The 16,304-nt window shown below is 55.8% G+C and overlaps 1 protein-coding gene across 1 annotated transcript; it reads right to left on the bottom strand.

Moving 5' to 3' along the window:
* Nucleotides 1-774: 774 nt before the first annotated feature.
* ADAMTS8 (ADAM metallopeptidase with thrombospondin type 1 motif 8) lies at nt 775-15,409 on the bottom strand. Its single transcript, XM_031599761.2, has 9 exons — nt 14,789-15,409; nt 9,631-9,870; nt 9,309-9,441; nt 8,868-9,035; nt 8,241-8,539; nt 7,408-7,591; nt 7,032-7,204; nt 6,759-6,934; nt 775-5,040 (listed from the first exon to the last, which is right to left on the bottom strand). Exons 1-9 carry the CDS (start codon nt 15,392-15,394, stop codon nt 4,308-4,310), a joined length of 2,712 nt encoding a protein of 903 aa, XP_031455621.1. The 5' UTR covers nt 15,395-15,409; the 3' UTR covers nt 775-4,307.
* Nucleotides 15,410-16,304: the final 895 nt, after the last annotated feature.

Raw genomic sequence — 16,304 nt, 5'->3', positions numbered from 1 at the left:
GGGAAGGGGAGGGGCGGGGGCCGCGGGAGGGATCCGACGGTCCGAGCTCCCGCGCGCCGCGCCGCCCGGCCGGGCACTTTGTTTGTGTCCCACAGTGCAGCGCGGCGCGGGGGGGCGGGGCCGGAGGGAGGGGCGGGGCCAATGGGATTGCGCGTGCGCGGTGAGCGCGGTTGCGGGGGGTCGCGAACGTGCGGGGAGCGCGGCGGCGTCCGGCTGTGTGCGCGGGAGGGACGCGGTTGTGCGGCGGCGGGCACGTGGGACGCCGCGGTGTTGCGTGCGTGCACGGATTGGGAGCGCGAACCCTCAGGCGCGGGGTGCAGCGAGCAGGCAGGCGGTGCATGCGTGCATTCGTCGGGAGCGTGCATTCATCGAGAGCGTGCACGCAGAGCACCTCGGTGCATGCACGAGGGGACCGAGAATGCGTGCACCAGCCGCCCCAGTGCATGCATGCGTGTATGCGTGAAGCAGGACTTGCGTACACACGTCTCCTTGCACTGTGCGCGCTGCACGCCCCAGTGTGTGCACATCCAGGGTTGTGCACTCTGCACACGAGTGCGTGCAAACCATGCACAGTGCACGCCATGGTGCGTGCGTCCCCCAGGTCCTCATCCCAGTGGGTGTGCTGCACAAAATCTATTTGAAAAACGCCTCCTGAAAAGTGGCACAGTGCTCCCAGCCTCCTCAATAGAACCCCTGGGGCCGTTTTCGACTGTTTCTTGCAAAACCAGAGGAAGAACGGAACCCCAGCGGGCTGCAAGATTGTGCTTGCTGCTGCTTAAATTTCTCCTCCTGCTTCCCCTGGCTTTGCATTTGCACGGAGCTGCACGATAAGCCTGCTGCATTGCTCTATGTGGATTGCTTTGGTGAAAAACTGGAGTGAAATAGCATCAACTGAAGCAAATTGTGTGTGTGTGTGAGCGCGTATGCAAAGGTTGCTCTCGCTTTTTTCAGCCGACAAATAAGAGGTAATTTGCAAGGCGAGGAAGAATGCTCACCCTCCAAATTCTGCTCCAAAAAGCGCACAGCCGGGGGTGTATCATGTTTGCAAATGGAGCGATGGAAAACGTTACAGCCTTAAAGCACTCTGCAAGAGCAGCTCCTGCAGAGCTCAGCCATCCGGCACGGCTTCCTCTGGGGCAGTGCTGCTCTTCCTGCTGCTGAAGCCTTTAGGATTGGGAACATCTGACTTTGGGAGCATGCAAGTCCAGCTCGGAGCGCACGCACAGGAACTGTCCCACCAGGAAGCCACCAGCATGCTGATTGCTACCGCTGCAAAAAAAAAAAAGAAAAAAAAAGTGCTGCTGGTGCAGCTTTGCTCGCTGCTTCCGCCTGTTTTGCAGCAGGAGGTCCCAGAGCACAGTGCTGGGGGCCCTGGGCAGGATGCAGCAGTGCCCATCGGTGTGACACATCCCAGGGTGCTGCATTGCTCCCACACTTTAGCACGTTAAAAAGAAATTCATGCTTTGTTTAGGGGCTGGGAAGGGAACTGAAAAACAGCCTGAGAGAAACATTAATAAAAGCTGAGAGGCGATAGGCAGGAAACCCTTTATTGAAGAGGTAAAGGCAGAGTCACAACCAGAGTTGCCCTCAAACTCAAACACAAAGATAAAATCAGAAAATGATACTTTTTTCCCCTTGCAATGGAAGTCCCGAGCTTGGTTCTGCTGGATCCATTCTGCAGCTGATGGGATCTGTGCATCCCAAGGGTGACAGCGGGTGCTGCCGGGCCACGCGAGGAGCGATGCTTTGGAGGAGGGATGTGGGAGCAGCATGGTCAAACACAGACAGTCTGTTTTTGTTTTTTTTTTCTTAGGGTACAGACAGCTACTGTACAAAACAAACCAGAAATCTGTAATAAATACACAAGAGGCTCAGTACATTGCTACAATCCTTCACTGAAGGGAAACACATATATACACATATATATCCTAATATATAACCTCTTTGATAAATCAGCATAAAGGCTACGTGTTGCTATGGGAAGGCAGGAGCAGACCCCATGTCCCCGAGCAGGACCCACCAGCCCCCCAGAAAGCCCCAGAAGGCCCAAACTGAGCAATATTTCTGCAAGGAGCCACCAGCTTGCCTTGGCCATGGGTGGGCGCCTGCAGCTGCACTGCAGCATTCCTCCTTTGGCATCCCAGGGGCAAAACAAAGGGCACAGCGTGGGGTCTGATGCAGCAGGGAGCTTTTTGCATAGGGGAAGCACTGCAGAGCAAATGTGAAAAGCTGGAAAGACCTTTACGGGATGCAGAGCTCCTATGCAGGGCTGATACTTGCAGACATTTTCCTTGGCACTGTCTCAGGCTGAAATATCTGCCCCATCCTAAATGGATGCTGCTTACACCGCTGGAGAGGAAACACATGCTTGCCTTTGAGTTAAAACCCTCTCAGCTGCAAAGCGGAAAAGAAAACAACCCAGCGAGGCTACATGACTTTAGCATCCAGCTATTTGTTAGTGCAAGAGGCCTTAAATTCCTGGAGATTAATTAGCAGACAGAGAACATTGCCCGAAGGTAGGTCTGAACTGCAGCCCAAGCAGCTCTGGATCCAGACTGCGCAGCTGGCTTTTGTTTTTGGCTTTTCTCAAAAAGAGCCCAGCCAAAACGTTCAGCCCCTGCTCTCCTTGGTTCTGCAGCCCTTGGTGTCACTCACAGAGGGGTCCATGTCCCTCCTAGGGGACAGATTTCACATCACAGCTTTGGCAAGGGCTCTTCTTCCAACCCCATTTCGGACCTGCACGATGGGCACTGTGGTGGGGAAGAGTCCACATGAATTTTGAAGTGATCTCCCTTGCTCCGAGCACACAGTCTGCATCCCCTCTCCTAAATCTGTATCCCATTCCAAAATTCTGCATCTCGTCCAAAAATCTGCATCCTTCTCCAGAATCTCCATCCCTCTCCAAAATGTGCATCCTTTCCAAAATCTGCATCCCTCTCATCCCTGCAGCTGCCCAGATTCACATCTCCGTGCAGTGAATGACAGCAGAGCCTCCTTGCAGACAAGGCAAGCTCTCTGCTTGAAAAGCTTTCATCCTGCTGTATAACAATGGGGACAAAAGCGATTCCCCCCAAGGCACGGTTTGCAATATGGACCTGATGTTTGGTCACCTCCACGCTGGCAAAACAATTGCATCATGCACAGCCCTTCTTGCAAAAGCTCCCTCCCATGTGCAGGGTAGGATCGAGCAGCTCCTGCACCAAGAGCAGCTCCATGAGGCAGCTTCATTTTGCAAATGGGGAAAGTAAAATGTAGCAAAAATCCCCAAATATCCACCCACCGTGCGATGTCAATGACAAAACATTTGCAAATTCCAGCCCTGCTCCCAAGGCTCTGGCTGCTGCCAGCACACATCCAGCGAGAGGCGATTGCTTCAAAAGGGGAGAGGTCAGTGAGTGAGCAGCATCTGCAGCATGGCCAGAGCGTCTGGGCTGGGAGAGGAGTTGCAGCCCTGTGGGACTCCCTGTTGGAGTTTCCAGCCCCAGATGGAGCCAAATGCTGGGGCTGAGCATCCTCGTGTGCCCTGGGCTCGAGGGATTGGGGCTGAGCAGTGGCACCGGTTGGGTCTCATCTCCAGAATGAAAAGCACAGCTGGTAAAGTGAGCGCGTGGCAGGCAGAGCCAAGAGGATGGGAGAGGGGATGTGGGTGCAGCCAAATGTCTGCTTTGCAGGGGAACAGGGACAGCAACAGGCATTTCAGAGCCAGAGCGCTGCAGAGCTTTAATTAATCCTTGGGGCAACCCTGCAAGTGGGAACAGGGGTGGGATTGGTTTTATAGTGGGGAAATGGAGGTGAGGAGATGCGTGTTCCTGGTGGGGCTGCAGCTCAGGGAGGAACAGCGGCTGCGGGGGATGTTTGGAGGCAGAGCTCTGGCACCTCCTGGGTTATAAATCCAGCAGAAGCCGCCACGACCGCCTATAGCCCAGCCCTCGGCTGATTCCCTTCCAGCCACACGAGCCACTTATCTCCAGCTGAAAAACCACAGCCGATAAAATGCTCAACACACCCACACTGCTGCATGGCACGGACAGCGACCTCAGCTGCACAACAGCGCTTTTGCAAAGAAGCCCCAATTTTACCACATCCCACACCACCACCACCCACCCCATCTTTCCTGAACCCGCAGCCCCAGCCAGCCAAAAAGGAAAGGACACAAATAAGTGATTCCTCCTTATCTTGCTGCCCTTATTCCCCTTTCTGAGGTAGACGAACCGCCGGGCTACCAGCAGCTCTCGTCCTCAAGCAAGCCTGCGGCACAGTGGCACTCAGTGGCCTGCATCCCCAGCCCTGTGCCCCACTGTCCCCACTCAGCACTGCCGCAGCAGGCAGGTGGCAGTGGCTGGCGGTGGCCCCGGGGAGCTGCATTTCTCCGGTGCGATGACGGTGCCGGTGTAGTGGATGCAGGAAGCATTGCGTGTCCGCACGCCCTCGCCACACGTCTGGGAGCACGGCGACCAAGGGCCCATGCGCCAGAGAGGACATGGGATGTCACCGCAGGGTTTGATGTCCTCAGGCTTGAGGGCTCGGTCGCAGGTGGCTGAAGGTTGGCCTTCGACATCCCGGCACTCCACCGTCCGTCTTTGCCAGCCAGAGCCACAGGTCTTGGAGCACTCGGACCAGTCGCCCAGCACCCACTGCGAGGTGAGCATCGGGCGGATGACGTTGGCTGACTTCTTCTCTTTGTCCTTCTGCTTGCTGAAAGGGACGTCTTTAGGGATGAAGAAGGTGTACTTGACTTTGGGTGGGAACACCTCGCTGGCGATGGTCAGCAGTTGGACGGTCAGGGGCTCTGGGAGCTGCCGGAAGCTCTGCAGCCTCTCCAGAGTCGTCATGGAGCCGCTGTACTTGAGGATGGTGCCCTTAATGAGGATGTCCTGCTCCATGGCCGAGATGGCGAAGTCGCCGTTCAGCAGGTACCTGCCCTCCAGGGTCCTCAGGGCCAGGTAGTTCCCGTCATGGCGCACCCCGCGGTGGCTGCGCTGCTTGATGTCAATGTTGGTTGCCCCAGCTGGGATGGTGACGATGTCATTGTAGCCGTACCTGAATGGGGTGAGGGGACATGGTTATTTTCCTGGCCTTTCCAAGGGGGATCGTGGCTCTGAAGCCATCTGTCAGTACCCAAGAGCACTGCAGAACTGGAAACACTGCAGTTGTGCCAGATGTGCGCTAGGCTGGAAGGATTTACTAAATTAAACACAAAAATGAGCAATGCAATCAAACAAATTAGCACAGTTATCAGCCTTGGTAGGAAACTATGTTTCCCCTGGTCCCCTTCGTTTGACACGACTGCAGCATTTGGCACAAAAAGCCAAGGTGCCCCCATGGCTTTGTCAGTGCTGATGGCACAGGGGGAAAGGCGAGCCAGGCACTGCTGGCACCGCGTGCGTTGGCCAGATGTCACTGCTCACACCCAGTCAGGAGCCAAACAGTTAACAGCACAGCCACCTCCGATCTCATTGGTGCCAACTGGAAAGCCTTTCCTAGAAAACAGCAAGAACTAGGGCAGCAAAAATACTGCTCACCGCAGGCGGGCATCGCTGCACCAGGCACCCCAGGCTCCTCTCGGAAGGGTTGGCAGCCCCATCCCGATGCCAAGAGCTCCATTTGAGGATACTGTGCTGGAGGAGGTTTTTTCTGCAGAGCACGACCCTTGGGAACACTTTGTTTTTCCCTTGGCTCAGGGCTGCGTCCCCGTGTGCCCCCAGTGCTGCAATGCTGCCTGGTGACAGTGACAAAATGCCACCCTGGCACCCCATCCCCCCACATGAATCACGCCGTGGAGCTGGCAGGGGGCTCACACACATTCCCCAGGTTGACGCTGCGGTCGGGAATTATGGTCAGAGTATTTTGGAACAAAGCCTCAGGGTCAAAGCCTGCTCTCAGTCGCCCTGGCCTCCATAACCCCGATCTTAATGGGATCTCTTCTTGGCTGTAGCTACCACGCTAATCTCTCTTTAGTCAACCACAAACAATTCATAGGAGAATGGAAGCTCCATTCATCTGGCTCCCTGGAAGGAAACCAGTTAGGAAATCTAATTTGACTGAGTGAGTCACCTCGCCGCATGGAATTGGATGTGCTGGGCTTTGTTACTATCTGTTCAGCAAAAGCCTCTGCGGGATGCATTAACTCCAGCTCTGTGACAAAGCAGCAAAGATTTTGGGCAACAGAAAGGCCTGCCCACATCCTGGGACCTTATGGAGCTAAGGACCTTTGATATTCCTAGTAAAGGAGAATGAGAGGGGGATGGTTTCCCAGGCATCGTGCTGGTTTGCAGCAGAGAGAAGCAGGAATGGGTTTTGCTGCACGAGAGCAAAATGCACCACGTCAAACACGCAGCTCACCCTTCTGCAACACAGCACCTTTCAGAGCTGCGTCCTGAGCAGCACCGTGCAGACACAGCAGAGCAACGCAGAGGGGACGCGTGGGGTCGGTGCAGGGGAGCCCAGCTGTAGAAACGCTGCCTCTGCTCTTTGCTAAGCCCTGACTCGATCTTGTTTCCTTTGCGGCGAGCGTAGGAAGCGCTTACGCAGACATTGGGCTTTGTGAACATCTGCCCAGCACCCCTGGGCTGCCCGCAGGCACGGAGCAAGCAAAGCTCCCCGGCCAGATGTTGCCGGGTCAGGTGCTCTGCAGAGCCAAAGCATCTTTTCCAATCACAGCCTCAAGAGGAACAAATGTCTCTGTGCTCCCTTCCTACAGCCTGATGCTGCTTTTCCCCCCTGCCCATCTCCAGGGACTGCTCTCCCCTGTGCCTTACTTGGATCGGTTGAGTGAGCCGGATATTTTCCTGCAGGTTGAGCCGTTGCCACCGCACACCCCGCACTTGTCCAGTTTCTTGGAGGACCCAACAACGTGATCACAGCCAGCCTTGATGCACTGCCCATGCACACAGATGGATAGGGTCTCCGGACCACACAGCGTCCCATCTATCACCTGGGGAGAGCAGACAAGGAGCGTGGAATTTGCAGGAATTTGCTCTGAAATGGGTATAAAGATGGACGTTGGGAACTGACATTGTGAGATATCTTACTTTGGGCTCAAAGACTTTAAACTCGCTCCTTCCCCTGGCTCGGCAGAAGAGCTTGCAGCGGTCCCGGGGGGACACCCCGGCGTACTTGGGGACCCACTCCAGCTGGTTCCCCTCCAGATCCGTGAAGTTGTAGCTGTTGTATTTCTCACACTGCTGCTCCCGAAAGCTCTTGCCTAAAAGGAAAGGCAAAACAATGACCCAAAAGCCCCGTGCTGCAAGTAAGGAACTCTCATCCTCCTCAGCAGAGACGTGGGAGAGACGCAAGGACAGTGGAAGCATGCAGAGAGGATGATGCTGCTTGTATCCAACGGACTGCAGGGTAATCACGGGGTGCAGGAAAAAAGCATGGGGTGAATGGGAACAGCAGGGAGCTTACCATCCTGAGGGCACTCGTCGGTGTGGCACGACTGGTAACGCGTGCGCTGCCCCTCGCAGTAGCGGCCGCCGTGCTGTGGCCGGGGATGATCGCAGTGGCGGTGGGAGAACTGCACGCCACCGCCGCACGTCCGTGAGCACGAACCCCATGGGCTCCATGCACCCCAGCCGCCATCAACCGCCGGCTGCAAGAGGCCACGAGAGGCTGCCAGGGTGGAAAAAGTGCAACCATCCCCCCCAGATCCTCCCCCCGTGCTGCGAACCGGGGCCCTGATCCAGCAAAGCACTTAAGCGCGTGCTTTGCGTGAAGCTGTTGCCGGCGTGCACGGGTTCGTGTGCTGGAAGCCTGCACTTTGCTGACTGCCTCAGGAATTGCTGCTAATTCCTCCAGTAGAACAATGCAAATAAATCAGTTTAATCAGAGTTAATTGCAGAACTGCTTGCTGTGGTTAGGACTAGCTTGGTCCTACGATCCTTTATGAGCTCTCTCCTGGTTTTGGCTGGGAGAGAGTTAATTTTCTTCGCAGCGATTGGTATGATGCTGTGTTTTGGATTTAGGAGAAAAACAATGTGGATGTGCTGCACAGAGCCAAGGACCTTTCACTCCTGCTGCCCTGCCAGCGAAGGGACCGTGGGGGGACGAGGAGCTGGGAGGGACAGAACTGAGACAGCTGACCCAAACCAGCCAAAGGGGTGTCCCATATACTGAGCAATAAAACTGGGGGGTCACCGGTGCTTGGACATGGGTCAGTAGGTGGTAAACATATACATATATAAAAATATACAAATACAGAGAGGTGCAACCCCATCCCTCCAGCCCCTGTCCTGCAGTACCTGGGGCTGCAGCGCATCCTGTGGCAGGCAGGCTCCTTCCCAGCACAGCCCACCGCCTGTGCAGGGGGTGCCATCAGCCCAGGGCAGGCTGCCATTCTTGGTGTGGCACAGCGGCTCCCCACTGCTGGTCCTACACCACAGCTGGGCACAGATGTCCTCCTCCGTGGTGTTGGGGCAGTGCTGGAAGTCTTTGCCAAAGATCTGCTGGCACTGCTGGTCCAGGCTGTACAGGGCTCCTCGGCCAGGCAGCTCCGAGGGCAGGGAGAGGGCTTGGGCTGGGGCATCAAGCAAGCAGTCACCTGCAAGCAGCAAGGAAGGGCATGGATCAGGATGGAGGTGCACGGGGGTTTGGTCCCATGGGTAACACCAAGAAGAGGACACCAAGATGGGATGGATGCTCCATTCTTGGAGATTTACAAGGTCAGGCTGGACCAGGTACTGTGCATCTGATTGAGTTGAAGGTGCCTGGGAAGTTGGACCAGGTTCCTTCAAACTCAAACAATTCTACGATGATATGGGGACAGAGCTCAGCCTGTGTTCTGACTGAATCCTCTTCACCCTCTAGAGTTTGTAAAGAGCCCAAGCAATCAAAAAAAATGCTTTAAATTCTGCTGAGCTGTCCCTTACCGTGCCCTCCATCCAGGAACTCAGTGAGGTACATGGCACTGCATGGGGACCAGGGCTGGCTCTTGTTCAGGTGGACGAAGAGCGGGGCCATCATATGGTGCTTGCCCAGGGGCCCAAAGAGCCGCTCACAGGTCTTGGAGTCGTCGTGGGGCATGCTGAGCACGTGGCCTGCAGAGCAGAGAGCATCTCCTATTAGTTATCAGCCTTCTTCCGTTGCTGCAAATGCTATTTGCTTCCAGAACAGAAGCAATCATAGAATCTTAAATTGGAATAGACCACTAAGATCATCGAGTCCAACCATCAACCCATCGCCACCATGCCCACTAAACCAAATCAAGCAAATTAGTTAGCAAGTCAGTACTGCAGAGGGTGATACCCAGAGCAGAGATGCTGGCACTGGGCTGAAAAAAAGCACAAAAGCTCCACAAAGACACACATTACCCAGCTCGTGAGCCAGCGTGTAGGCAGCCTGCAGTCCCTCATCCTCGATCACCGAGCAGCTTTTGTTGCGGTCACACATGGTGCCGATATCCGCCACCCCCAGCGTGTCACAGCCTTGATGCCCGCAGAAATCCTGTTGGGAGGCAGCACCCGAGGAGGTTGAGCAAACCAAAATTCCATATCCCAAATGCACTAAACTCCCGAATTGGCTCGATTTGCGCCACCTGGAAGCTCCGTCCCTTGCGATAGGAGCTCTCCCCTCCCTCTGGGCTATCTCAAAACCTCATCTCCTCCCAGCGTCCACACCAAGGGACCCCCAGACCTGTCGGGTGAGCAGGATGGCTGTGTCATAGTGCTCAGGGTGCCGGTCGCTTGGTGGGTTGAACTGCTGCTGCCAGCTGCAGAAGTTGCGTAGGGTGAGGCCACCGTTGTCCGACACCTCTGGCCCTGCTGCCTCCTCATCCACCACCAGCACCTTCACCACCACCAGGTTGATGGCATTCTTCAGGCTGGGATGCTTGTAGATGCGAGCTGCCATGGACATCAGGGTCAGGACATGGTTCTGCAAGAGGGGAGATAGCTGGGGTGAAATCTCTACGCAGGGCTGTGGTGTACCTGCCACTTTTTCTTATTTTTGTACGATCATAGAATCATTTTGGAAAAGACCTTTAAGGTCATCAAGTCTGACTGTTAGCCTACCTATCTTTACTAGGAAAGGAGAACTCAAACCCATTTATGGAGTCTACCACATCCAAACAGTCATGCATCCACTCAGGCTGATGGACTAGGTGTTGCCATTCCCATACACGATGCTGTGCACCCTGTGCCTGCAGAAGCCACGGGCATAGCAGTGTCACTCCATTTTCTGCCTTCACACCCAGCACCGCTGCTCTTTAAGGACAGTTCTGGGCCATGCAGAGCAGCCACAAGGCCAAGCCATGCGTTGCCCCTTCCCAGCTCCTGAATGGGGCTGTGGGGCTCCCACACCAAGGCTTTGCCCAGCAGCGTCCTGCGCTCAGCAGCTGAACAGCCGGCGATGACTTCATACATCAAATGCGCCAGCACCGTTCCGGCTGATGTAAACATCTTATCAGAGCATCGAAATTCCTCTTCTGCTTGGCACGCATTCACAGACCCGGAGTCATGAGAAAAAAATGCACGATTACACAACGGCGAGTGTTGTGAAAGAGAAAGTGGCTTCTCTCGTCCCCAGACGGTTTGCCCGCCCGTCTCGCTGCAGTATCAGCATCGCTCCATGCTGCTGGGAGCCCTGGGAGCTCCCAAATGGGATCAGGAGCACATCCATGGAACCTTCCCATCAGCAGATGTCTTGCTTCAGCAAATGCAGCTGAAGCCTTCCTTGGGCTGTGATAAAACAGCGGCCCCAGCGAGGCTAGTGGGAACACAGCAGACTTTATTTAGACTGGCCAGTGCTCCACGACACGGCTCACATCCCAGCCAAAACATGCAACGAGTGTCATGGAGAAGTCACCATGCAGATGAGTGCAACCAATTAGAATCCCATTAGGGTTGGAAAAGACCTCTGAGATTCTCAACCCACCTCACCATGTCCACTGCTCACATCCCTCAGTGCCACGTCCCTATGGTTATGGAACACCCCAAGGGATGGTGACCCCCTCCCTGGGCAGCCGTGCAGTGCAGCACTGCTCTTTCAAAAGATAAATTTTTCCTTAAATCCAATCTGAAGCCATTTGCTGCAGGGGATGAGGGATTTGTTTATCCCATGGGGGACCAACCTACAAGCAGCATAAAACATTCCCAAAATTACCCCCTGGAGCTTCCATAGCCCCAGATGTGACTCTGTAGGGTTATGCCAAGCCAAGGAATTATTCCAGCAGTGGGAATGGGGAGCTCAGAAAACACCCACCTGCCTGCCCTTCATCTACAAAGCTCCAGAAAGAGCTGGAAGGATGGAAAGTGAACCGAACAAACGGCTATTTAGCACAGATTAAAAGGTCAGATTCACTTGTTCCACCATCTGGTGTCTATTTATACCCATCTTCAGAACGAGTGGGAGCCTGCTGGGTTTTGGGTGGCTGCTGCAGCGCTCCGGGGAGAGCAGCAGCACACCTGCATCTCCTTGCTGCAGCCAAGGGCTGCGAGCTGGGGCTGAACATGAGCCCTTTGGCCCCATGATTAGGCTCAGCAATGAAAAAATAAATAAGACAGAGCATAGAGAACTGAAGCGATTGCTCACAACTTGCCAGCATTGAAGGATTTCACTTTCCAATACAACCTCTTGCAAAATCCCTACTTATGTTCTTCTTCAAAGGAAGCACTTGGAAGTCTGCAGAGAGCCCCAAACTGTTTTTTGTTGTTCTCTTTTTCTTTAAAAATAGCGTTTCTGCAGGGGAGAGACCATGCTTAGACACCATTACTGTGGTATGCACATGATGGTCCAACACCCATGCAGGAGGGCAGCAGGGTGCAGCTCCCTCCCAGCTCCCAGCAGGACCAACAACAGGAGAGCTGCTGCATCCAGCTTGGAGTGGGGCTGTAGGTTTGTTTGTTTGTTCATAAGGTCACTTTCTTGTTTTCCCCTCCCTGGAAGCCAGCAGTTTTGCGAGGGGAAAAGAAACACTGAGATTTCTGGAGCACAGACAGATGGAAGGAAGAAAACACAGGGCCAGATGCGAGGGCTGCCCAGCTATTGGAAACAATGCACACAGACATCCCAGACTGCTTTCCTGTCCCAAAGCATTTGCTTGCAGCCCCCCAGCTCAGACACCCTGCAAAATCAGGGCCTTTGCCTCCAGGCCACACTGGCAGCAGGCCTGAGCATTGCAGAGGTAGCAGCAGGACCCTGGCTGTGGTCAGCGATCCCACGTGCCAGTCTTAGAGAGAAGGGATTGCAACAGCACTCCTAAAACCTCATAAATCTGCCTGCAAAAACCGCAGAAGTCAGGAGAGGAATCCCGGCTTAATCAGCCCGACCCAGTTTTGCTGCGCTCCCCCACGTGCCGGCCCTTTACAGCAGGGGTTGCAGATTCTTTGCTTGCAAGGAGAGCGGCCGGCAGCCACCCGTCTGCAGGGGGAGGCTCAGGGAACGTCTCATCTGCACCCAAGAGATGAGAGAAATCCCACCACAGGAATCCGGCCCTGCTGCCAACTGGCTGGGGATGCTGCAGCCACTTCCATAACCGTGCGCTGCTGTGGGTGTCCCAGAGCATCCCAAGCACTGCAGCATCGCTCTGCAGGTGCACAGCACAGAAACAGCCCCTGCAGCACCTCCTGCCTCTGCTCCCATTTCTCCCCAACCCCATTTCCTGCGGTCCTCAGCTCAGAGCAATGCCCAGATCCCAAATCTCAGCCCTGGTTTTGCTGTCACTTTGTAATTTCTTCCTGGTTTATGTGAGTATCAATTCTGCCTCCATCAAGCTCTTGTTATCTAAATTAGGTTAACAGCTGAGTTATAATGGCTCAATCCATGACACAGATTGATTAAAAATAAATCACTAATAGCATTTCCCTAATAACAGAACGGCATTGATTGTAATTTGCAATGCTTGAATGCATCTCATGGTGACTATCTTCTGCCTGATCTCTTACAGCTTATGCAAGAAACTAACAGGGAATGCAAACAATGCTTGTGACCTTTAATAAATATTCAGCGATTGAAATGTGGTTATGGGAAGAGAATTTTCACAGCAGAAATATGAAGGGGTGCTTTGGACTCAACATTCCTGCTGCCTGGGCATCTCCTCGTAACGTCACCAGCACTTGTCAGCTCCCCAGCCCCAGGTGCTTTAGGCAGCAGCAAGTAGCTGCTGGGTCTCTGGAGTTGGGAGTTTCTCCCTATATTTGCGTTGCTGAGATCAAAATCTTAGGGGAATCCATGCCATAGGAACTGCTGTATGACTGGAAAGGTTTTCTCCCAAATTCTTAAATGTTACCACTCTGTTCATCCCAAGTGTTATCTCTGGAACTTTCCTTCCAATTGAAAAGCACTCAGATGCTGCAAAGATATTGCTTTCTGGGACAAAGAGGAGATGGGAAAAAGGGAGCTGAGCAGACTGGAAAGTAATTAAGGTAATTAAGGAGGAAGCTGCTGTGCATCTGCCCTGTGGTATCGCCCACACTCTGGGGCACAGCACCAGTGCTCCCGCCCCATGCAGCTCAGCTCAGCACAGCTCTGCACAGAGGGATTTTGCTTTTTCCCTAGCTGGGCATTCTTGTGATTCCCCCCCAAAATGCCTTAGCTGTAGCAGGATGCAGACCCGTGTGCTGTGCTGCATCCTCTGCTCCTCCATCCTCTGCAATGAGGACTCTGAGCTCTCTGGAGCTCCAGAGCCCAGCCTGGGATTATGCAAGCAAAAGTTGCAAAGCACAAAACCTGAGTGCTGCTGAGCACCAGCAGAACAGCTGAGATCAGCTGGAGCACCAGAGCTCCACATTTCTCAGGGTCAGGCACTGCCTGAGCAGGGCTTTAATGAAAGCTCTGCTTTAGTAGGAATGGAGAAATGGAGGGAGACCTGAAAAAAAAAGAAAAAAAAAAAAGGACAAAGTGGCAAAGCCACAGTGCCTAAGTGCAGATGATGGTTTCAAGTGCTCCAGCTACAAGCTCCAGCTACGGGGACCAGCCCCGTACCCAACCAGCCCAGAGGATGAGCAACTTCAGTGCATGGTCACCAGTGGCAAAAACCCACAGATTTCAGACTGTATGAGCAACATTTGGACCTGAGGACCTAAACAAGCCTTCATGCAACCGCACAGCAATGCTCAGGGCACAACGCAGCACGGGGCTGCAGAGAGCCTGCAGGCAACAGATGAGGAAACAGAGACACGTGGAGGAGGTGACTTCCCTGAATTCAGGGACCGGAGCTGCTCACCACTGAGAGCTGCTTTGAGCACTGCGGGATCAGCCCTACCACCACTCGCAGCACCGCAGTCCCGCAGGCTCCGCTCGGCTGCAGCAGGTGGCTGGGCGCAGGGCTGCGATGCGCACGGAGCTCAGCGCATCACTCGGCAGCGCGGCTCCGACCCGACGGAAGGAATGGCGTTAAGACCCTGTCCCTCCGCCGCGGGGACACGGGGTAGAAGGGGAATCGCCGTGCTCCCCGGGGTGGGTGCTGGGTTTGCAGTGGGTGCCCTAAACACAGAACCCCTCCTCGTGGCCGCTCCTCTGCGCTTTAAGGGTGGTAGACCCCCTCCGGGAGCTGAGTGGGGGCACGGCGAGCTTGAGAGAGGAGACAGGAGTAAAAAAGAGGGAGGGGGAGGGAACATGCGATGGGGATGGAGGGACACAGACAGGAGGTGACAGGGAGGCAGCGGGGACGGAGACAAGAGAGGACAAGAGGGGACAGGCGCGGTGAGAACGCGGACAAGAAAGAACAGGGACGACAGGAATGAATTCGGGAGAAAATCGTCCTCGGAGGAATGGAGGGGACGGGGAAAGTAGGGAACGGAGCGGCAGCGGAGATGGGGACGGGAGCGGCACAGGGGCCACCGGCAGCCCTTACCTCCACGTCCTCCCCGTAGAAGCGCACCATGGACGCATCGGCCACCAGCAGCGTCTCCACGTAGCGCGCCTCGGAGACGAAGCGCCGGGCGCGGCGGAGCGGCCGCCCAGGAGCGGCTTCGGGCCGGGGCTGCGATCGGGTCGGGGCCGGCGGGGCGGCGCGGCGCTGGAGGCGGTGCGGGCGGCGCCAGGGCGGGCCGGGAGCGGGCGGCCCGAGAGGCTGCAGCGCGTACGCCGCCCCGTCGAGCAGGAAGGCGGCACGGAGCCCGGCACCGCAACGGCTGAGCACGGCGGGAGCGTCGGGACGCCCTTCGACGGTCCCGGCGTAAAAGCAGCCCCGGCGAGGAGCGGCCCGGCCCGGCGGCCGCCGGCCTCCCAAGCGCTGCAGGCGGAGGCGCGGGGCGAGGAACGAGGCGTCGGGTCGGAGGCGAAGCACGACGGCGCGGCCGAAAGCGGCCAGGCGCAGCGCCAGCTGTCCCGGCGGAGCGGGCAGGCGGGCGGGCAGCAGCGGCTGCGCCTCCCGCGGCGGCGGAGGCAGCGCCCAGGCGTGGCACAGCAGCAGCAGGTGGAGCGGAGCCCGCCCGCCCAGCAGCGCCCGCCGCCCCATCCCGGCCCCGCCGGGCTCCCGGCCCTCGGCCCCGCGCTGCCTCCCCCGCAGCCTCCGCGCCGGCTGCGGAGCCCGCTGTATTTATACTTTCTCCCCCGGCTTTGACATAAGAGGTTTATTTTTGATCTCTCGCTGTTCTCCCCACTCCCCTCCCCTGCCAGCCAGAGGCCGGGGGAGGAGGAGAAGTGAAAGAAAAAAAAAAAAAAAAAAGCAAGGGAAAGAAAAAAAAAAAAAAAAAAAGCACTTTTGGATGGGGTTTGAGGCCAATCAGGCGCCGGGAGCCCCGCCTGCCTCCAAGTGTCAACTTCAGCCTGTTACTCTCCCAGCATTAACCCCTTCAGGACAACCTCCGCCTGCCCGCTCGGGGTCCTGCCCGGCCTGGGGTCCCGCTGCCGCTTTTCCCCCCACCACGAGAGTCATTGCCCCGGGGTGAGCCCTCCTCCACTTCCCCGGGCGTCCCTCCTGTGCTCCTCGGGACACGGCTCCAAAGCACGGGGCCTTTGCCATCTGCAGAGCATCTCTGTGCAGTCTGCGGGGCAGGAGGTGCCTGGGGAGCGCTGGCCCTGCGGTTCCCACGTCCTTTGCTCTGCCAGGGATGGAGCTGCGGGCCCCAGGGAGCTCCAGAAGTGACAAACACGGCGGTTTCTGTGCCCCAACAGCTGGGTCCACATGGGCTTTGCTCGGGCTGGGACAATGCAATGGGCTCGAGTGGCTAAATCAGACTGGTGGAAAATACTTGGGAGCAATGCAGCCAGCTCCTGCTGTCTGTATGGGGGCAGCGTGACTTCATTAAAAACCCATATCTCCCCCTTTAGAACTGTTTTTTTTAATCTCCACATCCACATTCCCTTGCAGCCAGTGAGTATGAAGGTCTCAGACTGCACACCAGGCAGAACTGTCCCTTGTACAG

Source organism: Phasianus colchicus, chromosome 23 (assembly GCF_987193195.1).
Source record: "Phasianus colchicus chromosome 23, bPhaCol1.hap1.1, whole genome shotgun sequence".
NCBI lineage: Eukaryota > Metazoa > Chordata > Aves > Galliformes > Phasianidae > Phasianus > Phasianus colchicus.
The sequence above is the reverse complement of the archived record's forward strand: the minus strand, read 5'-3'. Positions and strand labels throughout refer to the sequence as shown.

Coding starts and splice junctions, on each gene's coding strand:
- ADAMTS8 (XM_031599761.2), bottom strand. CDS start 15,394: ATGGGGCGGCGGGCGCTGCTGGGCGGGCGGGCTCCGCTCCACCTGCTG. Junction 9,442..9,630: donor CCATCCTGCTCACCCGACAG/GTCTGGGGGTCC, acceptor GCCTCCCAACAG/GATTTCTGCGGGCATCAAGG. Junction 5,041..6,758: donor GGCTCACTCAACCGATCCAA/GTAAGGCACAGG, acceptor CACCCCATTCAG/GTACGGCTACAATGACATCG.